This window comes from Globicephala melas, chromosome 9, assembly GCF_963455315.2.
Source record: "Globicephala melas chromosome 9, mGloMel1.2, whole genome shotgun sequence".
Taxonomy (NCBI): domain Eukaryota; kingdom Metazoa; phylum Chordata; class Mammalia; order Artiodactyla; family Delphinidae; genus Globicephala; species Globicephala melas.
The window spans coordinates 22,318,990-22,345,498 of record NC_083322.1 but is presented as its reverse complement, the minus strand read 5'-3'; the positions used below and the strand labels follow the sequence as shown (position 1 = coordinate 22,345,498).

The window sequence follows — 26,509 nt, the reverse complement described above, 5'->3', positions numbered from 1 at the left end:
ATAACGGTTATAGCACAAGCAAACTGCTAATTCAGCAGGTAAGCAAGTTAGACAGTGCCAGCAGAGACCCTCCCTCCCCCAAAGTAATGAGAAGACAACGTGCTAGATAAGAGTTAAAGTACTCCATTACATGTTAAATAGTTAATACTACCCTTCCAACAAGCCACAAATGCTAGATAGATAACTCAGTACGGTTAACTAACCACAGCCCTACATAACTGCACTTTTAATTTTTTTTTAAAAAAAGAAAACCTTTTGCTTCATGCCCGTAATTAACATAAAATAAGTAAATTCTTTGTTTTTATTTAGGAAAATAATCATGCTAAAAACAAGTTGTACTTTATATAGATTTTCAAAGAAAAGATTGTGCTTTTTGAATAAAAAAGATAGGGTATCTTCAATCTCATTGACTCAAATTTTGCGGAATATAGCACTTATAAACTAAAAACACACAGAGAGAAGGATTAAATTATCCCAGTAGGACATTCAAAAATCATCTCGAGAAGATTTCAGGATTGGCTAATTTTGCTATTGTCCTACTGGTTGTGTCAACCACCCCCCCACCCCCCCCCACCAGCTAATGTCTGAAGTTCTCCAAATTCAGCAGGCAACACTCAGATCTGAAAGAAACTCTGCCAGCAACCTGGACATATGGTTAGCTGAGTAAACATTTGATTAGCAGGCATTTAAACTGATTTCCTCTTAACACATACAGGAGAGAAAATTCTCTTCCTTCAAAACCTGTTCTACATCATATTTCTGAATCCTTTCCTCCTATTCAGTCTCACTCTGAAAAAAAAAAAAGCTGTTCGTTTTTCCCATGTAGAGTCACTTTGGGTACAAGAACCTTTATTTGTTCCAATTATTACTCATTTTAAATTTAGAATGTGAGTTGGGTCTAAAATACCTATTTCCCACTCCCACGAGCAGACGATGATCAGGCTGCTGCCAAGAGCAGCAGCAGAAGGGAAAACAAAATCAAAACCTGAATGAGAGTACCCAGGAGTCACAGCCACCAGAAGGGTCTTCTTCCCAAGTCTAATGGTCCACTGAGTGGCTGTCCAAGGAGGAGGCCATCTCTTGGTAGGTGAAGATTAAATTTGCAACCTAAGCACAATGCACACACACCAAAAAGAAAAAAAAAAAAAACCAAACCCCACAACCATCCTCAATATAAAGCTCTGAGTCCAGGGTAGCAGTCTCACAGTGGCCAACAATAGGATGAGGATGTGACTCTGCACGTGTTGGATGAGAGGAAACATCTTCCCAGTCACTTTTCTCTTCCTGTCCTGTCCTCTCAAAAAACAGGTCTGGATTACAAATTCTACCCCCAAGAAAAAGAATCAGATTCAGAAAACATTTCCAAAAGGTTCTCCAAAGCAAAACACTTGTGGCTGCAGGGCCTGGTAGCGAGAAGGGCAGGAATCTACATATAAAAATGTACTTAAAATCCAAGTCAAAAAAATTATTAGCTCCCTGTTTTATACTGTTACTCCACAGAAATGGGGCCACCTAGGATGCACAGGAAGAAGCAGCTCTGATTCTGACATGGCTGGCTCTAAATGCTCCCAAGCAGGGCTTTTCCTCCCCAATTTCTTCCTTTCCAGTTTGAAAAAGTACTATTCTATCTTCAGATCCAAGAGCTGGTTGGTTTGGTTTGTTTCTTTGGAACCGTCAATAAAAGAAGCAACTTTTTCCTGTTATTTTTACTCATGTCTATCTATCAGAGCGGCTGTTTCTTTTGACAGTTCAGTAGCACACAGGCTGACTTGGCTAAATGGACTTATGAATGCATGCATTCGGACTGCATATTGCTACCAAAATGGAATGTGGGAATATGCTATGCACCTCAGGTTGAGAAATGACCAAGAAATCAAGATCTAAAGGGTGATATATAATATATATATATCAATGCTATTATTCATAAAAACCTTGTTTAGTAATAAAAAAAATTGCTTTGTTTAAATATGAATATTATAGTCTGCTTCTCATGGTTAGGAAATAATAGTCTTTCTGAAAAGCAGGTGCTTTTTTTACTACAACTCCATATCCTGGGCCTCATCTTCCGAAAAGTCAGACATAGAACTCTCCGATGAGCTGTCTCCGGTGCCCTCTTCCTGTTCTTTCAGTGCCTCCTCTGTTGCATATTTCTGGATGTACTCTGCACAGGGGGTTGGGATAAAAAAAACACAAGGATAGTGAGCAGGCAGGCATGTGCTTCAGCGACCCCAAAGCTGGCAAGTCCCAGGGAGGTTCAAGCTTTCCCTATTCGGTTTGGGAAGTAGGGAACAGACAATGACAAAGATGACAGTTATTATAGTCACTAAAGCTAAGGGGAAAATTGTGCAGGGAGGTGTCTTTGGAGTTTATGCATTTCACCCTCTTAGTAAGAGAGGCAAATTTGAACACTTGATTTGCAGGGGAACAGATACACTGCACCACCATGCTAGATCTTCTTTGGGCCATTACCTCCCACGTGGATGTGTAGAAGACAGCAGAGCACCCTGGGCCTCGCCTGCAAGGCTCAGGAAGGTCGGCAGACGTCCAGGACAGTGTCTGGGGTTAACCAGGCCCCAGTTTTCCAGCCAGGGCGCTCCCACTCTCTCCTTGTTGCCTACTGATATGGCTGCACTCCTCCAAACTTGATGGACGGGGGAAATGTAAACCTCACATTTTCTTTTACTTTCTATGTTAATAAAACTATTCTCCCCCCAGATAGAACAGGACTAGTTATGATTCCATAGTAACTTATAAGGAAATCCCCCATCATTTTTAGATTTGCAGTTATATAATTACAGTCAGCCCAAATCTATTATTTTAGAAATAGATTTTAGTCTAAACAGATCCTGCCTGTCAGGTTTTTGAAGCAGCTGGTGAAGACAGTCTCTCAATCTGCTCAGGAATGAGCTGCTACCTGGGGACACAGCTAGCCTGAGTGACTTTACCACCTATTAATTTATTTACCTGAAGATTTATGATGCTATAGCCTAGGCTGTAGCTGCTAGCTGAAAAAAATGTTAAGAACTGCTGAATACACAATTAAACGTTTTCCTAAAACTCTAGGTGCAGATGGTTTTTCAAGTAAGTAGCCTACACACAATATGAAAAGACAGGACAGAATCCTATCCAGAAAAACACATCCTCACGTCTGAATGCTTTGTTTTTCCTCCTATGGAGTTGCAGGGACTAGAAGAGAAGGTATATGGGCCAAGTCTGAATGATGCAGTGCAGGGCGAGCTAAGATTATTTTCTATATTTTCAAAGGGCTGTTAAAAAGGAAGAAAGAAAGAAAGAATGAGTATGTGACAGAGACCATATGTGGCCAAATCTGGGCCTTTACAGAAAAAGTTTGCAGGCTTCTGACTTACACCCCTACAGATTCATTGGAGCAAAATTTTATGCTGAGATATCAAAAGCCCCTGGCTAGGTAGGAACTTGCCTTCATTTTTTTGAGTGAGAGAAATGTTTACTGAAGTCTTAGAAATTGTATTTTTATTCTCTATTGGGTTGGCTACTTTTTCTTCCTTTGTAGAAAGAAGTTGCTGCACTTTGGCACTGCTCTTGGACACTGTAAGTCGACACTATCAGCCTTCTTCAGTATATTCAAGGAGACCAATGTGTATTAAGTGCTTACTGGGATAAGGCCTTTCAGGAGATAGAAAAATGAAGAGCAAGGTCACTAATGAGCAGGAAACACAGACAAAGATAAAAGCAGTTAGGGGGTTAAGTGCCATCAGTGGGAAGCAGGAGGAAGGGACTGTGGCTCCTGAGAGCCAGGAAAGCAGTATCTGCACTGACCCTTGAAGCAGCTCTGGCAGCTGCAGCATAGGAGACGCCACTCCAGGGGAAAGGCATAGACAGCCTCGCCGAAGCACAGGGGAGAAGGAAGTGGCTGGGATATTAAAACACATTAAGAGAGAACTATATTTGTTTTCTTTCTTTTAAAAAATCTGAAGCAAGTAAGGCAAAATGTACAGGTTTTGCTACAGTTGGATAGTGGGTACGCAGTTAAGTCACTCTGTTTTTCTGTATGGTTGAAAACTCTCCCTGAAGAACTAAGGAAGCAGATACAGTTGGGTATCTAAAATTCATCCAATTTGTGCGTTACATATTGATATATTTAGAGGAGTAAAGGCAAAGATGTAGATCACACACAGTAACAGAGAGCCCTGAATGGCAGGCTAAGATGCCACTCAGGGAAGGTTTTTGAGAAGTGACATATCTTTAGACAGCTCCAACGGTGCCCCATCCTACAGACAGTCCAATATTTCTTTTTTCTTTTTTTTTGTGGTACACGGGCCTCTCACTGTTGTGGCCTCTCCCATTGCGGAGCATAGGATCCGGACACGCAGGCTCAGCGGCCATGGCTCACGGGCCCAGCCACTCCGTGGCATGTGGGATCTTCCCAGACCAGGGCACGAACCCGTGTCCCCTGCATCGGCAGGCGGACTCTCAACCACTGCGCCACCAGGGAAGCCCAATAATTTACAAGATAAAATAGCACCAACTAAATATGAATCATGTTCACGGTGAGAAAGGTTACATACACTGACCTCAGATGTCAGGCGTGGAAACCGACTACCTGGAGGGGATTATCTAAAGCGGTAAGGGGTGAATTAGCTCCCTAACGGGTGGAGGAAGGAGAGAGGGGCCGAAGGACCCAAATCTTATGAGAATGATCACGTTTAGGAATGGAACGAGAAAAGTTTTCAGAAAGGCAAGGGGTAAAATACCAAAGCTGCAGAGAGGAAAATGGGTCATGAGAAAAATCCAAATGATTAAGAAGACAGGAGGACTTTCCTGGTGGTGCAGTCGTTAAGAATCCTCCTGCCAATGCAGGGGACACAGGTTCGAGCCCTGGTCCGGGAAGATCCCACATGCTGCGGAGCAACTAAGCCCCTGCGCCACAACTACTGAGCCTGTGCTCTAGAGCCTGTGAGCCACAACTACTGAGCCCGCCCGCACGCCTAGAGCCCGTGGTCCACAACAGGAGAAGCCCCTGATCGCCGCAACTAGAGAAAGCCTGCATATAGCAGTGAGACCCAATGCAGCCACAAAAAAAAAAAAAAAAAAAAAGAGGAGAGAGGAGGGGAAACAAACAGCAGGACTCCTAAAGGAGTCCACAGAAACAGATAAAGGCTTCCGACATGGGGATACCTTTGAGTATGGGGGTGGTGGGTAACCAGGAAGAGAAGGAAGACCAACAGTGCTAGGAGGAAGGATAAATGGAGAACAAGATCATGTTGGTGGGGGGACTGGGTCCGAGAAATAAGATCTCTTATTTCCTGTAGGAAGAAACAAAGAAAAGATTGGTGGGGGCGGGGGGGGGCCCGATATATATAAAGGTAGGAAGCTGGGGTGAGCTCAGGTCTGATAGTCATGATCTTCTCAGATTACTAAGGAAGTGATAGCCAACACTAATGTTTCAGAAATCTAGAGCCCCCTAAGCTAGAGCTTGCTGTTCAAAGATAAAAACGTAGGTTAGGTTCCTTTTGTAACTGGGACTATAACAGATATGTACTAAAACAGGAATAGTGTTAGAGGCATAATGAATACAAGAACTATAGAAATATGCTCTGCACAGAGATATCTGTGGGTTGCAGACACTGTTAAGTGATTCTTATGTCAAAGTAAGACAGTCTCATAACAGAATTTTATCTGGTTAAAAATGAAATACATGTTTTCTTGAATTATGTTTCTTTGGCTATGTCTGGTTACATAAATTAGATATTAATTTGCAAAGCACCTGAGACCTAAGTAAGTTAATTAGAGTAGATTTATTTTTACTTTATCTCAACAAAAAGTACCAAACAATACCCTACGAGACCAGGGAAGAATGAGAAGACGAAGAAAAGGAAAAACTACTGTTCAACAAATAGGCCCAGATGCTCACATCCTGTCTCATACTTTCATATTTAAGAGTGAAGACCTATGCATTCTGGGCTCTCATAAATTATTTCTACTGCCATCTCCTGCAAATGTACTCAGAGGGGCTATACACTTTGCAGAAGCTCATGTTCTGAGCTGCTGTGCAGATGAACGAGTCAAGCTAAAAATTGGGTAAATACCAATGCCTGCCATTTGTTAAGAAGAGTAGGCCTATTTTCATGGACTTTGAACTCCTCTCCTTTCTGGTGGAACTTTATGTATCTAGACTTTTCACTATGAAAGTTCTCAAACATACACAGAAGTAAAAGGACAACGTGGTGAATGCTGGTAACCCTGTGTGTAGCTTTAGCTGTTCTTTCACAGCCACATTTTCATTTTAATGAAATTCGTGTCCCATTAGCCTGTAAACTGAGAATGGGAAAACAGGATCCTAAATCTTAAAGGATGAGCTAACTAGTGCTACCACCATTTGCACATTTCTAAACTTTAATAGCACATTTTAAGTTTTAATAGAAAAATCCATAGCACCAGGGCACTGGGGCCAGGTATCTGCAGTAGAAATGTGCCTTCGATGTAAACTTCCCAAAATGTAAGCAAATCAGTATGGGACCAAGAAAAGAAGCCAGTTGGGTAATTTTTATTCAACAGGTAAAATGATATAATAAAACAAAGTCTAAAGATGAATTTGGTAATTATTTCCCAACTCCCAAAGTTAACTGCTGTCCTGAAGGGCCAGGATGATTCCATTTATAAACCAATGTGAGACTATGCCTTTCAATTAATACTTTACTCTCCAGTCCAATTTTCTAATTTTCTAAGACAAGAGGAAGCAAATGAAAGCAAAGGTTCTTTCATATAGGGGGTCACAGGGATTTCTGGCAGGGTTATGTCTACTTACCACCCAACTAATAAGTCACCCATTTCCTCATCTTTCCTTTTTTGCTTTCTCTCTCCTTTCTTGCTGAAACCTCCAGCTTTCTAAAGGTGTCTCTGACCCTTGAATCTACAGAGGCTAGTGAGCTCTGCTCTGGCCCACAGCTGTCTCTTTTTAGGCCTGAGAAAAATTACGAGTAACTAAGAAGGGCTTTTAATGATCAAAACCTAACAGACTTAAGTTCTTCTGTCTCAAGGCTAAGCTATTTGCCTTACCTTTAATTTTCTGCTTGTATTCTTCTGGTCGATGGAGGTACATAGCTGCAGCGTCACCATTGAGAGGATCTATGGGGTTGGGATAGGCCAACAACTGGGGCAGGAAGGACTCAAATATATTGGTAAGATCTGAAAAACAAGCAAGAAATATATCATGCATGGAACAAGCAAGTTCACCTAAAATTCACTTGAATTCAGTAGTCAACATATTTAACTACACTGATATTTTTTCATAAAATAGTGGTCCATTACATGTGACTTATATATTCCTTTCAATACCAATTTTTAATTTTAATTTGAAGAACCAGGTACACTTGGTATTCTCTTTGAAAGGCAACTGTCCCAATTCGAATTCACTCCACTCTGTAAACTGAGATTTTAGAAATACTACATGGTTTATTAAAACTTGTACCCCAATACTGTACAGCACTCTACATTCTTACAAAGCAAGCAGTTAATTTCTTAACATCGCCATTTTCTACAGCTTTGAAAATCCCCACTCTGAAAGTATTCAAGCACCAGATCTTAAAAGAACTGAATACAATTATATAAGCCTTGACATTTAATTCAATTCTCCTAACTTCTAATGGAGGTAAATATAACCAGTTTTTCAATTATTCTAGGTAATGAGGGTAGGAACCTATAAGAATCACTTAAAATCATAATCATAAGACAGATAAGTACCAATTTACTGCTTTTATTAATAATCATTTTAATAAACATTAACAACTCCCTTCTTACTAGATTCAGCACAAGGTGCTGGGTGCACATCTACATACACAGCAAAAACAACAAAAACCCTGCAGTTACCTAGTGTTTTATAAAGGAAGTAGGGCTTGAAAACCTGTAAAATAAACCACACATCCACATAACTTCAGAGATGCTCTAACTTCCATTCTATTCGCTGCTCAGTTAGCAGACAGTGAACTGTGGAACCTTAGCGCTTCCATCTCTCTGCCCACTCTAGTTACTCATCACGTTTTATTAAAAACATTTCTGTTTCAAGAGGGAATAAAGTATAGTAGCATAGAAACTACTCTTCAATTTATTCTGCTTTTCTAATGGATTTTGTTTTAGAGTGAGTGCTCTCATGCAGTATTGTAAGTGAATGTTTTGTCAAGCCATGTCACTTTAGATTAATGATTCTCAGCCAGGGGTGATGTTGCTTCCCAGCGGCCACTTGGCAATGTGTAGAGAAATTTCTGGTTGTCACAACCGGGTGGGGGAAGGTGCAGGGGTGCCACTAGTGTCTACTGGACAGAGGCCAGGGATGCTGCTAAACATCCTACAACACAATGCACAGGATAGCCCTTCACAACAAATAATTATCTGGGACCAAAATGTCAATAGTGCTGAGGTTGAGAAACCCTGGTCTAGATAAAAGGGGTCAGCAAACTTTTTCGTAAAGGGCCAGAGTAAATACTAATTTAGGCTTGGTGGGCCACATCTGGTCTGTCACAGCTACTCAACATTCAGCCCTGCCACTAGCACAGAAGCAGCCATAGATAATAGATAAACAGATGGGTGTGGCTGTGTTCCAATAAAACTATACACAAAATCAGGCAGCCAACGTTTGCTGACCTCTGCTCTAGAAAATCCTATGAGAAGCAGATCATCCTTGTCACTATAAGGTAAAAAAACTGAGCAGTCAAAAAAAACCTAGAGCTGCACTATTCCATAGAACTTTCTGCAATGATGATAATGATCTGCATCTGCTACCAATATGGTAGCCATGTGGCTACTGAGCACGTGAAATATAGCTGGTTTGACTGTGAGGACTAAATCTTTCATCTTTAATTCTAATTAATTTAAATTTAAATAACTACATGTGGCTAGTAGATCCCATATTGGACCACTCAGGTCTACAGAGTGATATATGGACTGTGCTGGCTGTACTTCATGACAGCCAGCACAGTCCTATCCTCATGCACCAGATACTAACACAGAGCAGGTTTACCTTCAACCCCAAGTTAGGGACTTGGTATTACTGATAAGGCCAACTTTCCAAAGAACCACATTAAAGTAAAATTCCCACGTACCAGGAAACAAATGCAGAGATCCTTAATCAAAAAAGCAAAACAAAAATGATCTTCCAACATAACCCCAACCATCCATGGCAGGATTTTCACTGCTGTTTTACATATATATGTTTTAAAGGAAGCAACATATTTAACAAACCAATAACTATTCATGGTACAAAATCATTGAAACTATTTGTAAAGGCTAAGGGACAGAGAAAAATGCTTATGTTCTAATGCTGAATAGAGAAAGTCTGTAAAATATTATGTTCTCTAGAATTACAATGATGTACACAGTATGATGCATAAAAATATTTTAAAAGTTATGCATAAGAATATTTTAAAAGTTATGTTGGACTTCCCTGGTGCTCCAGTGGTAAAGAATCTGCCTTCCAATGCAGGGAACACAGGTTCAATCCCTGGTCAGGGAACTAAGATCCCACATGCCGTGGGGCAACTAAGCCCGTGCACTGCAACTATCGAGCTTGAATGCCTCAACGAGAGAGCCCGTGTGCTGCAAACTACAAAGCCCATGCGCTCTGGAGCCCACACGCCACAACTAGAGAGAGAAAACCCGCAGGCCACAACTAGAGAGAAGCTCGAGTGCCACAACGAAGAGACCACGCACTGTAATGAAGGATCTCACAGGCCTCAATGAAGATCCTGTGTGCCCCAGCTAAGACCTGACATAGCCAAAAAAAAAAAAAAAAAAGGAAAAATTAAAAGTAAATAAAAATTTTAAGAAAGTTATGTCAAAGCAAAAGGCTTGTATTTTCACACTTCAAATGACACTTTACTTTTTTTGCCTTTAAAAATAGTATTTGCATATAAGTGTGTCCTTTCTACTTTTGCATATGTTTGAAACATTTAATAAAACATGGAAAGTCTGAAAAAAATTTTCCTCTCTTTATCCTTAAGTGGGTGGGTTATCAAGGCAATGGTAGAAAATGCTAAAAGGTAAGCAAATTAAGAAGAAAAGGGGTGTGAACCCCAAGTTTTACAAACTGAACATGATCCCAAAGCAGAGTTACAGTAACACTAATAATAGTAACAGTAATAGTAATGGCAGCAAGAGTTTACACTTACACAGCCCTTACTACAAGCCAGGCCCTGTAAACACTTTACATATACACTCTTTTTTTTTTTTTTCCCGGTACGCGGGCCTCTCCCGTTGCAGAGCACAGGCTCCAGACGCGCAGGCCCAGCGGCCATGGCTCACGGGCCCAGCCGCTCTGCAGCACATGGGATCCTCCTGGACCGGGGCACGAACCCACGCCCCCTGCATCGGCAGGCGGACTCCCAACCACTGCGCCACCAGGGAAGCCCCTATATACACTCTTAATTTCACTACAGCCAATGAGGTAGGTACCATTACTATCTCCATTTTGCATATGGGGAAAATGAGGCACAGAGAGGTTAGGTAACTTGTCCAAGGGGCTGGGTTTCAAACCTGGGCTTATGCACTACACTGCTTCTGTTAGTGGATGAAAGGAACACTATCTCAACCATGATGGCAAAAGCTCCCCACATCTCTGCATCAAACTGTATACCTTCAGAAATGGCCACCCTCCTCCCCAAAGTTTTTCTTTCTCACATGTTCAAGGCCAACAGGATGGTCTCTAAGCAGAGAATGTTCAGGAGTAAACTGGGGGCCTCTCCTGCCACATCAGCATTATTGGTGCTGCCCCCAAAAGATTAACAGCTGAATGTTCCTATCAAACAACAAAAAACTTGAAAAAAAAATAAAGTGCAGGTTTTAAGTTCAGAAGCACTTCAGGACTTGAGAAATATTGCAGACAACATGTCTCATAACTAGGTGTTTCATGTGTTCCAGGAAAAGATTTTATACCCCTCACCATTACTTTTAAGTTTTTCAAGCTACCAATAAGTGGCTTTGCCTATGTATTTGTTCCAAACAAATAAAAGAACCCTCAATTAAAAAAAAAAAAAAAGAACCCTCAATTATTGGTTTCTCCTTTCCTGTGTCTACTGTCTTCCGACATCAACATACTTTTGATCCATTTTACAGATGTGCTGAGTCACACCTCTAAAACAGAAGAGCAGGAAAGGAAAAGTACGCAGCCCAGTTTTGGGTAAAGATGACAGCTTTTGAAGGCCAGGATGTTGTTGCCATGGCCATTTTAAAGCAGTAAAGTATTCCTGAAAGTGGCTAACAGAATGACTACCATTGAGAGGTTCCTCCCCAAAGAAATATCTCTCAAACATGCAGATGTGCACAAAATCTTCTTTCAAGATAAATATTCTAGCAGAAGAGACATAAACCATAAACCAAGAATGAAATAAAGATACTCATCTTTGGAAAAATCCATCATAATAAAATTTTTTCCCCCTAGAATTGTTAATAATATAAAACATCTATCAGTTCCAAAGTCTTTTAAAAAACACTGACCTTCCACTTTTTGGAAGGGAGAGAACCAGACATGGATCGCACAATCTAGAGATTACAGTCAGGTGCCCCCATTACTGGATACCTTAATTTTTTTTTTTTTTTGCGGTACGCGGGCCTCTCATTGTTGTGGCCTCTCCCATTGCAGAGCACAGGCTCCGGACGCGCAGGCTCAGCGGCCATGGCTCACGGGCCCAGCTGCTCCGCGGCATGTGGGATCTTCCTGGACCGGGGCACGAACCCGTGTCCCCTGCATTGGCAGGCGGACTCTCAACCACTGCACCACCAGGGAAGCCCTGGATACCTTAATTTTTAAAGAAAGTCCCAAGAACCCTGATAAGTATGGTCTACCATGAGCAAACAGCTCTTACTTTTGCCTTGGACTAAATCAGCACTTACCAAAATGCAGTCCATTAGGACTGATTCTTCAACCTGATCTTACAGTATTAATGTTAACAATATTACAACACTCATAGTTCAGCTTAGGCACATAAACTAATCATTTATATCCATATTTAATTTTTAAAAACACTCAAATTATACTTATCTCTCATCAAAAGCAGCATTTACCCCACTCAGTCTACAGCAATGGTTCTTGGGCAAGTCTAGGTCCTGGTTGTTCGTCCATTAAAATTACCCACAGGGTTTTTCAAAATATGCATACCTACTCCAGGGCTTCTGATTTAGGATTGGTTAGCATCTGCATGTTTGTGATACGTGTGCAGAAATGCACTACCTACTCTACACACTCCTAACCCCAGAGACCAAATGGGAAGAGCTATGTGCTTGTGGGTTCTCTAGCTCAAGAAAATGTTTAGGTCTTGACAGCTACGCTGCTGAAGAGGTTCTAATTTAGTAGCCCTCCCTGACCCTTTCATTGTCCTTTTTCTGCACACTGCTGTCACCATCATTCACTCCAGGTGGAGGTATTCCAAACTATAGGTAGGAAAGCAGGTCTCTTCCTCTCTGCATCTCAATTTCTTCATCTGCAAAAAGAGAATACTGCAGCTCCTTACAAGAAGAAATACACATTTCTAAAAATGACTATAAAATAGGCTTCAAACTACATCAAAGGACTAAAATATTAATACAAATATGCCATCTTCTCAGAAGAAATTTCAGCTACCTGTATCCCTCAAGGAATACTTATTAATAATTAAAATGAGTCACCCACACAAAAATGCACCAATTTTTTTTTTTTTTTTTTGGTCTGTGTCGGGTCTTCGTTGCTGTGCGCAGGCTTTCTCTAGTTGTGGCAAGCGGGGGGCTACTCTTCATTGCAGTGCGCGAGCTTCTCATTGCAGTGGCTTCTCTCATTGTGGAGCATGGGCTCTAGGCACGTGGGCTTCAGTAGTTGTGGCACTCGGGCTCAGTAGTTGTGGCTCGCGGGCTCTAGAACGCAGGCTCAGTAGTTGTGGCGCACGGGCTTAGTTGCTCCGTGGCATGTGGGATCTTCCCGGACCAGGGATCGAACCCGTGTCCCCTGCATTGGCAGGCGGATTCTCAACCACTGCACCATCAAGGACGCCCTGCACCAATTCCTAAAGTAAAGCCACCCTACTCCAGGTGACTCACAAAAAGATGGGTACATGGCTTAAAAGAGAAGACACTCAGGAGGGGATGAATCACATATCTCATGTTTTATTCTTGGCGTTTATGAACCAGTGACCATAAGTTATTTCTTCTTCCTCTATTTCCTTTGAACATTAAAATGGAAACCTTTGTAAAGCATACTGCTATCTTCAGGTTAAAACCCTGTGGATGCCAAAGCTTGACTTGGTCAGCCCCATCAGGAACCACAATTACCAAGCCGGCAGTCCTCTCAGAGACTTGAACTTGCATAATCTTTGTTTGTTTTTCAGATTTAACACCCCAAATGCTGTGACTCAGAAAACACCACCATGGTACAGCACAGTCACGGCCAGGTACCACCAGCCATCATAGCCCTTCTCCCTTCTCCAATGCCACCTATCCTTCCCCCTTTTCTCACCCTACTCCTTGTTCCCCAGATATCCGAGGCCCTGGGTTCCTTCTTTTTAAAGCCAAACAAACAAAAAACATACAGAAAAACTTGTTTGGAAAGACATCAGCCACTTGCTCAGCAATGTGAATTCTGTGGTCTTTGTATTAATACAGAGTGTATTTTATACTCTTACTCCAGGAAGCTCATCATCTCACAATTTTAAAGAAATAAGTCTATGCTGATAACTAGCAAATCCTTCTAATTGGTCCTTTACATTTCTGGTCTTAAACATGCCTAAAATTATTTCCCTGAAAACCTATTCCTTTCTCCTAAAACCTAGATCGACGGCTCCAAACCTCCGGAAGGACCTTGGTTAGGCCTTCCTCCTTTATTCCATGTACTCAGTCAATTTCCCAGACTCACTATTAATCCTAGTGAAATGCCTCTAGTTCCTCTTCTGTTTCCACTGGCATGTAACTACATCAAGCCCAATGTATCTTTCTAGACCTGGATTAGGACAACCATCTCTGGATGGCCTTCCAGCCTCCAAACTCTTACCTTTGGAAGCAGAAAACACTTCCTTAAAACACTCAGGTCATTTCCCATCAAGAGCAAGTTCCTTTTCTTTTCCTACAAAACTTCGTACTCCAGAAGCATGCTATCCAAACAAACTTACACTTTACTGACCTTCTCCCTCCTGGAGGACTCCTGGCTTCCAAAGCTCAGAATCACTGAGTTAGCCATGACTCCTTAAGGTATTTAACTGTTTTGTAATTCAATAGGGAGCAGGGCTAAAAGGAGAGGAAGAAAGGAAAAGTCCTGCTCACAATCAGAGAGGTAAAAAGCTGGGTAAAAACCCACAAGAAGTAGATTCTAGTGAACCAGAACCAATGACTATGACCTCCTCTTTCCATGGCTTTTGGCCATTATAGTTGAAGCTGATGGCTAAATAAGTTGAGATCACCTGGGAATTAAAACCATGTTATCCGGGGCTTCCCTGGTGGCACAGTGGTTGAGAATCCGCCTGCCAATGCAGGGGACACAGGTTCGATCCCTGGTCCAGGAAGATCCCACATGCCGCGGAGCAACTCAGCTTGTGCGCCACAACTACTGAGCCTGTGCTCTAGAGCCCGTGAACCACAACTACTGAGCCCACGTGACGCAACTACTGAAGCCTGTGCGCCTAGAGCCCGTGCTCCATAACAAGAGAAGCCACCGCAATGAGAAGCCCGCGCACCGCAACGAAGAGTAGCCCCTGCTCACCGCAACTAGAGAAAGCCCGCGCGCAGCAACCAAGGCTCAACTCAGCCAAAAATACAATAATTTTAAAAAACCAAACAAACCCATGCTATCCTTGATTTGCTAGAGAAAATCATCAGCTGACCTTTCAAAATCCCATTGATTGACTTTGCTCATCTTATAAGGAACTGTAATTAATTCATCATATTGCTAAGCAAGCCATGAATTTATAGTTACATGTTCAAAATAAAAACAATCATAAAATTCCATTTCATTTGCTCAAGGTTTTTTTTTTTTTGTCCTTTTTTTTGGGGGGTGGTGGTATCTAACTATATGTATGAAAACACACTGACATATATGTGGTCAAAGTTTACAAGACTGAAAGAGGACAAATAAAATTTCCAGATTTCTTCAGGTTATCTAAGAATTTTGGGTTAATTAATAGATCTTTTCTACTCTTGTCAGCTCTTAAGAAGTTGCACTATTAATGATTAATTTGAGTCTTTTACTTTAATTTTCTTCTGCTTGTAGTCTGTGAATACTAAAAACAGTGAAATTCTACCCCCTAAAAGGAGGAGGAGCCAGAAACCTATACCTCTCTTCAGCTGAAGGATCAGCATTGCATATAGTCAAGCAGTTGTTATGTATGAAAGACTGAGTAAGCAGTGGGCCCTAAAAGGTGACAGACATCCCCTAGAGGAAAACCTCAATAAAGCCAATTAGGAGGAATGCCTTCAGATAGGCAGGTAGATTTGAAAAAAGAAATGGCCTTGAGATTAAATATTCTCTTACTAGCTGTTTGAGGGCACACATGTGGCAAGCTGAAGCAGAACACCACAAAGACTTGTGTGGTGCTGTGACACAGAACCAGCTGGCCACTGAATGCTAACATGCTTTAATGGAATAATACATATAGCAAACCAGTATCCCAGATGATATATTCAAGAATGTGTCCAATCACTTAACTGAGAGGGTCTTCTGTGTGGATAAAATATACAAAGAGTGTGAAACTCATTAGATGTACACGTGATCTCGTGTTAGTCCATGCGGATCTTTTAAAGATAGAATAAAAGTCTCATGAAGAGGGTCATGCATGCAAAAAACAAAACTCTTCTCTCCTCACACCTCTTAAAAAAGAGAGAGAGCAATCATCAGGAATTAATAAGAATCAGCAAACACTTGAAGAATTTTTGCAATATTCCTGAGAGATATACTTAATCTCACTACACTACCATTACACTTTTTTAAGTATTCCAAGCTAAAAACAGGTATTCCTGTTGTATGTGGGAAAGAGCAATGTCAAAGACATAGGGTACTAATTAAAACTTGGTGGAATACCAGATATATCCTAACTGCCAGACCACCAGGTCACCAACCAGAGGTGTGTAGTTTTATAACATGGAACGTTTTAAAGCATTCCACTGTCTTAGAAAATAATCTTCCATCCATTGCCTAATTGCAACTCCCTCTCCACAATGTATTTAAACCGTAGAGATCTGCAGAAGGAAATGAATGCTACTACATAGATCAGAATGAAGAAAACAGACTTTTGTTCACCAAAAAACATTCCCCTTGTTGCCATGTCGATCTCAAAACACTTCCCACCTTACTTAGGTGTTCTTGAGAGGGCAATTCATCCTGGTTTAAACCTGGTATGACCCTGCTTACCTTAAAAGATTGCAAGCTAAAACACGGTAGTAGGATTTGTTATTACCCTTCTAGAAATGAGGGCAGTTAATGTATAATTAGCTAGTTGGGTATTCTTACAGTCATACTAAAACTCATTATTAAAGTTTTAAATTACTAGGCAATAATTTAGTTTGTCTTTAATGTCAGAAAAGAACAAGATAACTTCATGCAATTATAAGATAAATGACCATGCATGGGGAAAGACTTTACCTAGACACAGTGATCACAAGCAAATGAAGACAAAACAAATCCATAAAATCACAATGGAGCCCTGAAGCTACAGCCCCAAAGAAAGAAAAACATGGCTGTGGCTGTCTTTCAGGACCGTAGCCTGGCTCATATCCCACGATGCACAAAGCCTGGACCACTCCATGGTTCTAATGCTGACTGTCAGTGAATGTGGTGTTTTTAACGAATTTCTGCTAGGTTGTTCAACCCAAGAAAGCCCCATTTTTCTATGTATAGCTAATTAAACTCCTGGGGCACATGCCAACACCAAATCTAAATATTTACAAGCAGACAAAGGAGGTGGATCATGGAGCTAGCATTGTGGAAACCATCAAATCCAAAACTCAGCATATTTCTTCTTTATCTACTACAGCTGACCTTTCTCCATAGTACTAGAAAGAAACTGCTCTACCTGGGTCTGTCTAGGAGACTCATAATGACATCCAGCTGTTCCAAAAGCAGGATGATGTTTGTGATTCCAGCATGGATGGATCAATACTGAGTTCTCAAGCCTGTTGAAACAGTGGTTGCTGGCCTCTCAATCATCCATGCAGATAGATAAATGTATCTCTTATCTCTGCAACTATACTAAAATGTCTAGAAACATAGCTAGCAAACACTCATGCAGCATAAAGCATTATTTTAAGATAAAGTTACCCTCAGCCAAAATTTGAGTTGTTTGGAAAGATTCACAGGCTACCTGACTGAAAAGAGGTATGTAATAACAATGTACTTCCAACACGAAAAGGCTTAAATTCATTTAGCCGCTCAAAATCATTAGGTTACAGCATAGTACTATTAAGTAAATTTATGATTTAAAATTTTTCTAAATGCCTAGTAAAAAGAAGCACTGTTTCTCCTAACTCTAATCCCAAAGTTCCTGAAGCATTCCTTTTGTTGTAGTCAAACTCATTTGTCTGTTACTGACCGCCCCCCCCAAATGACTCTAGGGGAAATAAGTTCCCAAATGTTGATTTTTCTCACCAGCAAAATAAGAGAACTATCCAGTCCATTGGCTAGCAACCCTAAAGGTGAGAATAAAATTATTTTTAAATTTTTATTTATTTATTTATTTATTTATGCGGTACGCGGGCCTCTCACCGTTGCGGCCTCTCCCGTTGCGGAGCACAGGCTCCCGATGCGCAGGCTCAGCGGCCATGGCTCACGGGCCCAGCCGCTCCGCGGCATGTGGGATCTTCCCGGACCGGGGCACGAACCTGTGTCCCCCGCATCGGCAGGTGGACTCTCAACCACTGCGCCACCAGGGAAGCCCAGAATAAAATTATAAACTGCCCAATTTTATATGAAAATTGTCTTCTACATTACTTGTCCACAACTTAGTCCACAAATAAGTAATTTACCAAGTCAGTCAAGAAATGAGTAAAACGAAAGTCGGAGAGAGAAACACAATTTACGAGGGTCAAGTATGCATGGCTCAGAATGGCGGGAGGGAAACTGAAGCTGTACTGCAGTGAAGGCACCTGAGCTTCCAGGAGTGTGGGGTGAAAACACAACTATGGATAAAATATATTTGAGTAAAAAGGAAAACAGAAAACAAGCTACCTATGGCTTAATGAACTTTCCTTTCATCAGTCTTTAAAATTACAGTTGTTTTTGAAATTGAAATCCAGATCCCCTTGGCTGAATTTTAAGTTTTCCAGAGCTTTTATCATTCCTGTCTGGAAGAGCACGAAGGGATGTAAAAAAAAAAAAAAAAAGATGCCATCATACAGGAAGCCAAAATGAATCAATTCTGTGATGGCATCTGCTACTTTCCTTTTAATGTCACAAAGAGTAACAATAGTAACTTCAAACTCAATAGATAGCTTCATATTGATGACAAGCTTCTTTACAAAATTAACCACTATAATATGCTCTCTTTCAAGATTAAATATAAAATTTTAAATTACTGGGTGATTAAACTACAATTATACCAATTTTGAGCTTCTGAATGAACAAACTGCATGTACACTTGGCAAAGGAAAACAGGAGAAGAACAGAGGCAAGGAGTCAAATGGGCTGCCAGAAATCAATTTTCTTTTGTGGAGTTGGTGAGGGGTGGTGGAGGAATAAACATAAACATTGTTTATTATCAGGTTATGATGAGTATAAATCTGAATTTCATCTGGGAATTGCTGTTATAATAAAAATATGTATATCTATTGCACAGTACATGCATGCCCTGGGGCAAAGCTAATTGCAGGAAATTTCACAAGTAACTCCTTGCTCCTTACCATATTATATAGTAGAGTTGAAACAAGTTTTGGTTACCAAGCTAAGCCTTTTGCTTTTCAGTTGAATATCTGTGTTAACTTGCCAACTTTCTATTAGTTGTTTCGTATTAAGTTAGATTTGTTTTTGTCCTTTGAACTAAAATTCAAGAATCACAGCAGGAAATTGAGTGATTCAAAATTCACCAATGACGAAACTAACCTTCAATGCCGGAGGGTTTAGCAGCTTGTAATAAAAATTCAGTTTAGATCTCAAGATCAGATAAGTCTAAAAGAAACTTCAAGGTCATCTAAACCAACCCTTTCTACCAGTACTTTCATATAGATTGTATTTACCTGCTCCTAAATCTTTCCATGAAAAAAATGTTGAATTTTCTTGAGGAATAGTTCGGACTTGAGAAAAATGTCAAAACAGTTTTCCCATGCTGAGTATAATTTTGACTATACTATAAAAATATTTTCAAAAAAAAAAAAAATTTTCTTCCTGCTTTCCTACACTTACCTGTTAGTGTGTTCATGTTCTTGTATTATGGAACACTTAGTGGTAACTTGTACACATGTAATACAGAAATCAAAATTCACTTTCATCAATGTGGTTTAATTCTTGTTACTTACTAAATGCTTTGCAAGGTAATACAAGAACATATTCTAACATTTTATAGATGTGATGAAACCTTAGTCACGCTGGCCTGTTGCTTGAAAGTCTATTCTGAACCTCATACACCTGCTGGCAGGAATGTTAACATGGTACCACCTGGGAAAATAGTTCCTCAAATGGTTAAACAAAGTCACCATATCTCCGAGCAATTCTACCCCCAGGTACATACCCAAGAGAAATGAAAACATATGTCCACAGAGAAACCTGTGCACAAATATTTATAGAGGCATTATTCATAATAGCTAAAAGGTGTAAACAACCCAAATGTCTATCATCTGACAAATAAAAATGGTATCTGTAGACTAGAGTATTATTTGGCCATAAAAAGGAATGAAGTACTGATACATGCTACAACATAGATGAATCTTGAAAACATTATATGAAGTAAAAAAGTTAGTTACAAAACACCACATATAGTATAATTCCATTTACAAGAAATGTCCAGAATAGGCAAATCTATACAAACAACAAGAAGGTTGGTTATTGCCTCGGGCTGGGGGATGGGGCTGGGAAATGAGGGGATGATAGCTAAAGGGTACAGGGTTTCCTTTTGAGGTGATAAAAATATTCTATGATAAAAATGTGGGAATGGTTGTAAATAACTGTGAATATACTAAAAACTATCATCAAATTACACTCTTTAAATGGGTGTATTTTATGTATGTGAGTTATAATTCGATAAAACTGTTATTTAAAAAAAATCTGTTCTGAGATGTGAGGTACTTGACAATCAGCAAACCTCTTCCACAAAGCTCTTCTGGTCAGTAGTAAAAGAATTAGTTAAACTAAAGTCCAATTTACTTTATTGTCATTGGAACCAGCTTGCAGCATTTAGTTATGTATATTTCTACAATGTGAATGCAGTTTAAGAAAATACATTATTACATCAGATATTCCAGGCAACCTGCCACAAGACATTTTTACCGAAAAACCATCTTAAAAGGAATCCCTTTAACCAACCTCAGTGTATATGTCCTTTCTTGTTGCCTCATCTCCTTATAAGCTGCTGTTTCCCTAAAACTCTCATGTTAAACAGTACTGGGCATGATTAATTCACTTATTAATTCAACAAATATGTGAACCCTCATTGTACATGGGCTACTGCTTTAGGCACTTGTACATATGTACACGCACACATGCACGCATGCGCACACATGAGACAAAGTCCCTGATCTTGTGGAGCTTACAATCTGATAGGACAAGATAAACAATAAATAAATTTTAAGGTTTTTAAAGAGGGTGCTGTGCTATGGAGGGGCGTTATTTCAGATCAAGTGGCCAGGAAATGAGGCTTCTCTAAGGAAGCATGTTTGAGATGATAAAAGAAGGTACCAGCTACACAAAGATCAGGGAGGATAACTCCAGGCAGAGGAAATAACTCTTGAAGGAATTAGGAGGAGGAAAAAAAAAAAAAAAGGATTAACTGTGTGCTGCTGGTGACCAACCTCTGTGATTCTTATCACCATCCTAGTACAAACAAGGTGACTTGCAGATGGTGGCTGGAATAAGGGGTCTTATGTACCTTAAGACCGCTAAAAGGTCTCACAACTCTCCAACAAGGGGAGGCCGTCTCTAGGTAACCCCAGCCTGAAGTGATCTTTCCCGCTCTGCACCTCTCAGCAAGTGTTTGTTGTCTGTACCACTCATTCTTACAAACACATTGGTGCGAGGCACCCTGCTAGGAGTGCCAGGACTTAAACACAAATCAGACCAACACCCTGACAGCCCTTAGGGCAGGAAATAATCCAGTAGCACAGAAAATGTAGGCACAGACAACAAACACAAGGTAGAAAGTAAAAGCAGGCCACAAAAAAAGAGCTATAAAATTTAGGCCTGTCCAGAGATTACTTCCAGCTGGAGCATCAGGGGAAGCTTCACGAGGTGGGTGCACGAGAAGAGGGAGAGTCTGTGAAGCCTGAGAACTTGGACATGTGGGGAGAACAGATTGATTTGTTGTATCCCTAATAAACTTTAAATATATTTAAAAATACTTTTAGCTCCCCAAGCAAGTTACAAGGCCTGATAAGGCTTCTCTCTCTCTGTGATCTCAATTTACATGCTGATTCACTGTAAGAGATCATATGTCAATTTCAGCACTGAAGGTAAGGCTAAATTATTCTTTGCTTCATAACAAAGTTTTCACCTTTGAAACAGATGATGATCCCCCAAACCTCTTAATACACCATCTCATTTCAAAGGGACATTCCTAAGAGTTTTTCCAAAACTAAAAGGCATTACAGATAAACATGTATACAATGTGCTTCAGAATAACACATATATAAAATGTCTGCGTATGTATTTGTGTGTCTGCATATGTGTAACACTGTACATTAATTTCAGAATCTTACAAGATAATTTCAAACTTCCACTGCTAAACCAAAGTCTGTACTCATGAGAAAACGTTTTTTTCACTGATTAAACTTTCCCACCGGCTTTCAAAATCCTTTCCCATTCCCAACAAAACATTTTAAACCAGAGAAGAAAATCCAAACAACATTTTTTTAGGCAGTGTCTCAACATCTCTAAAAAATATTCCATGGCCAAACTCACCATACAGAGCTGTCCAAGTTTGATTAATTACATCTAGACACACAGTTCCTGACCTGAAACAGATGGAAAGAATGGCATTTTTAAAAAAATTAGAAAGTTAGCTGCATGTATTTGGCAACTAGTTTAATCATCAGGAAAAATATTTTTAATAGATTAAAAAAAAAAAACCAAAGAATCCCAATTGGGGAAAACATGATGAGGAGCAGAATATACACAAAGTCTTGTGTCTACTTACAGATTGAAAGGGAAAACCAGTAACTATACAATGGAGAAACCAGACAACACCTTAACCATGTGATGAGAATTACCATTGGTTATCAGGGCAGACAAACTTGTGTGCCTCCAAAAAGGATACCCTGAGGAGGACACAATCTCACTTTTTGGTTTTCTGGCCTTAAGAGCATACTCTGAACCTAATTATAAGGAAAAATCAGACAAATCCAAACTAAGGGACAGTATGAAATAACTGGTCTTTATTCCTTAAAAATGTCAATTTTATAAAAAGCTGAGGAATGGTTTCAGATTGAAGTAGTTTAAAGAAACATGACAACTAAATGCAGTAGATGATACTGGACTGGATCCTTTAATGAATGGAAAAAAAAAGTGCTAAAAAGTCCATTACCAGAATATGGCAGTAGATGAAAAAGTACTGCATTAATATGTAATTCCTGAATCTGACAACTATACTGCAGTTATATAAGAGAACATCCTTGTTAAGATGACTGATACATGAAAGTATTAAAGGACCATGGGGCATGATGTATATATGTACATACAACCTCTCAGAGTTCAGAATACTTCATATGTATGCACGTGTGTGCGTGTGTGTAATATCAAAATTTAGTGCCATGACAAGGAAAAACTGCAGGACAAATAGTATTCTAAATAGCACTGGAAGTATAAAATAGGAGGCACTGATATCACATTTTAAAATATCACTAATAAAATATTAGAAGGAAAGAAAGGGATAATTAAGATTCATTAACTGTTTGCTTTACTCTCAAGGACTGAGAAATACTTTAAGGGCTGAAAATAATATAATCTGTACACTGAAGACAGATCTCTGGACAGTGTCTATACAAAGAGAACAGAGATATGGAATATTACAAATGTTAGCTGGATATCAAGGGAAATGAAAGACCCATTCATGACAGTGGAAAAAACCAAGCAGTCCAATAGTGGACCCTGAACTAAGGTGGAATATCGTAGTCCTGGATTCTATAATGGAAGTGACCATTCTTACAGTCCGATCTGTTGTTAAAATCCAAAAAGATAATTGAGGTTTTTTTAATAACAGAGAGATGAACTCTAACCAAGAGCAGCTGCTGCTAAGATTTAAACATTTTTAAACAGTTACTTACGCTTCATCAATGTTGGGATGGAAAATTTTATTCATGAATCCTGTAAAAAGAGATGTTAATTAGCAGCAAAAAGTATCCAGAGAACAATTAGTTTAAAAGTATTTCAGTACGGAAACAATTTCAGTATTAGGATAACTCATTACTTTCAATCTTAGATCTTTGGTTACTGGTAAGACTACATTCTCCTGAATGTGTCAATTACTTAAAATACATCAGAGTTCTACTAATCAAATGAGCAAACTCTGAGAGCAATGCAGCTTCTAATACAAAATAATCATTACAAGAAATTATTTTCTGAGCTATGAAGGTACTTGCCAAGAAAATTTATAGTACTAAATGGTTTATAACTAGTGCCATGATAAAAGTTAAGAAAGCTACTCTGACTTTCCTCCCCAAAGTTTTATTGTTCAGTCACTAAATGTGGAGGTTCTGCATTTGAACTTCTCCTTCCGAAGCTCAGTTACTCGTATCATTGTGCTACACCGTGTGCGGAACATGAATGAAGCTGCTGAAATGCTAAAGGAGTACTGCTTCCAAACCGCAAAGGATTTCATAAGAACAGTGACCAAAGTATTTCCTTTAACTTTAGTCTACTCATTCCAGGAAACCCAGTTTTGATTAAAATTGGGGCAACCAAGAAATTAGGCAAGGTGTTTAAAAAAATTCTGTAAGATGGCTGTTATCTGTCAGGGATTCAAATTTTTTGATTTATTCCTAGAAAAACAAGTATGTATAGACTTTTAAACAAATATATTGATATTTAAATTCCAAAAAGAAATTATTTTCTAACTCAAAACCAGTGAGTTAATCAGTTTGTATTCTAAAGCAGAGATCCACTGTCAAAGCCCTCATTTTGTCATCCTTATCGCCTTACTTCCTTTTTTAAATTTAATTTTATTTATTTATTTTTTGGCCATGCCACACGGCATGCGGGATCTTAGTTCCCTGACTAGGGACTGAACCCGTGCCCCCTGTGATGCAAGCACGGAGTCTTAAGCACTGGACCGCCAGGGAAGTCCCCTTACTTCCTTTTTAGACTTCCTTATTCCATACCCTCCTTTCAATAAATTGAAGTTCCTTATTAAGTGGCTATCACCACGTCCCAATCCCACCCTCCCTCACCCCACCCCCACCTTACATCTTCTCTTTCATTCATTCAAAATATATCTGGTCAACATCTGTGTGTCAGGCACTGTGCTTATTTAGGGTACAAAACCAAATAAAGACAGTACTCTATTCTCGAGGAGGTCACTGGAGCAATGGGACAAGACACACAAAGAAATAATGCAGTGTGCAAAAAGAGGCGACAGGGGGCTTCCCTGGTGGCGCAGTGGTTGAGAATCTGCCTGCTAATGCAGGGGACAAGGGTTTGAGCCCTGGTCTGGGAAGATCCCACATGCTGCGGAGCAACTAGGCCCGTGAGCCACAACTACTGAGCCTGCGCGTCTGGAGCGTGTGCTCCACAAGAAGAGAGGCCGCAATAGTGAGAGGTCTGCGCATCACGATGAAGAGTGGCCCCCGCTTGCCACAACGAGAGGAAGCCCTCGCACAGAAATGAAGACCCAACACAGCCAAAAAAAAAAAAAAAAAAAAAGCCAAGCATTTGAAGCCCTTTAAAAAAAAAAGAGGTGACAGGGGAAGCATGTATGAGGAGAGGAAGATGTCAGGAAAGATGCAGACAAGTGGCATCAAAGGAAGATCCTCAAGGATGAGGTGTGACAGAGGTCATCTCCAAAAAGCTAAGAAACTTCTCTAGACTTAGAAAACGGGGATGAGACTATATGAAATCCCAGACATTCCAATCCTCACGTGCTCTAGCCATTCCAAGTACTAATCATGCTTCCAATTTTTGTTTTTTAATCTTTTGTGTTGAAATAGCTTAATGTTTTATTTACTACTATCAAGAGAGCCCATGCAATGTTTAAATGACTCTGATGCAAAAAGATTTGTGTCCAATTACCATTTCACATTCATTTTTCATTCAAGATGTTTCAAAGTCTAGATGTACAAGGTATGTGTTTATGAGGCGATTATACTAAGCCAATTGAAATGTTCATGCCTTAACGTTGAGAAAAAAAAGAAGAATAAAAATTCTATCGAACCTCAGAAAAACACTAATACATGTGTCCAAGAAGGCCTACGAGGATATCTGTTGCAGCAGTGTTTATAAAAGCCAAGAACCAAGTTCAACCCCATCAACAAGGGATGGGAGAGACTGTAGTACATCCTTATACTGGGAGTCCTATACAGCCAAGGTAGTGAACTAGGTCAGTATGTATAGAGCCAAAGCTGAGGGGAAACAAAAAAGTTGCAGGATGATATATTTACAGCATGATACCATTTACATAAACTAAAACAAAGCAACACTACATATTCTCTATGGTAACGAGTACAGAAAACTGTATTGGACCAACATATACCAAATTTATAAGAGTATTTTAGTGAGGGTGCAGGGCCAAGGTCATGGTGGGAATAGGTAACAGAATGAGGAATGGTGATTAAAGATGAATTTATCTGTAAAACTATATTCCTTTAAAAAAGAGCTAGCTCTTGCTTCGGCAGCTCACATACTAAAAAGATATATGTGCTTGTATATTATTTGCCCTGGTATTTTAGAAAGTGTGCACATAGATAAAAAACTGGTAACAAATATGTACAAATATCAACAGTGCTTAGTTCTTAGTGGTGGGGATATTTTCTCCGTTATCCTTTTTAAACCAGCCCCACCCCATACCAGAGGTAGGATCGCAGCAATGGAAATGGGTTAGAAGGAATGAAGCTTCAGAAAACTAAAAAGAGAATCATCATATGATCCAGCAATCCCACTCCTGAGCATACACCCAGACAAAACTATAATTCAAAAAGATACATGCACCCTTATGTTCACAGCAGCACTATTCACAAGACATGGCAACAACCTAAATGTCCACCGACAGATGAATGAATAAAGATGTAGTACATATATACAATAGACTACTACTCAGCCATAAAAAAGAACAAAATAATGCCATTTGCATCAATGTGAATGCAACTAGAGATTATCATACTAAGTGAAGTAAGTCTGAAAGAAAGAATACAATACAAATGAACCCATCTACGAAGCAGAAACAATCATGGATGTAGAGAA

The 26,509-nt window shown here is 39.8% G+C and overlaps 1 protein-coding gene across 1 annotated transcript in view; it reads right to left on the bottom strand.

Annotated features, from left to right (window-relative positions):
• Nucleotides 1-792: 792 nt before the first annotated feature.
• The window catches only part of UBE2H (ubiquitin conjugating enzyme E2 H), a 97,081-nt gene continuing 71,364 nt past the window's right edge, over nt 793-26,509 (bottom strand). The window contains exons 4-7 of the mRNA XM_030853801.2: nt 23,383-23,422; nt 22,022-22,074; nt 7,039-7,167; nt 793-2,161 (exon numbers count right to left, since the gene is read on the bottom strand). Coding sequence (XP_030709661.1) covers nt 2,037-2,161; nt 7,039-7,167; nt 22,022-22,074; nt 23,383-23,422 — 347 coding nt within the window. The 3' untranslated portion in view covers nt 793-2,036. The remainder of the gene's footprint in view (nt 2,162-7,038; nt 7,168-22,021; nt 22,075-23,382; nt 23,423-26,509) is intronic.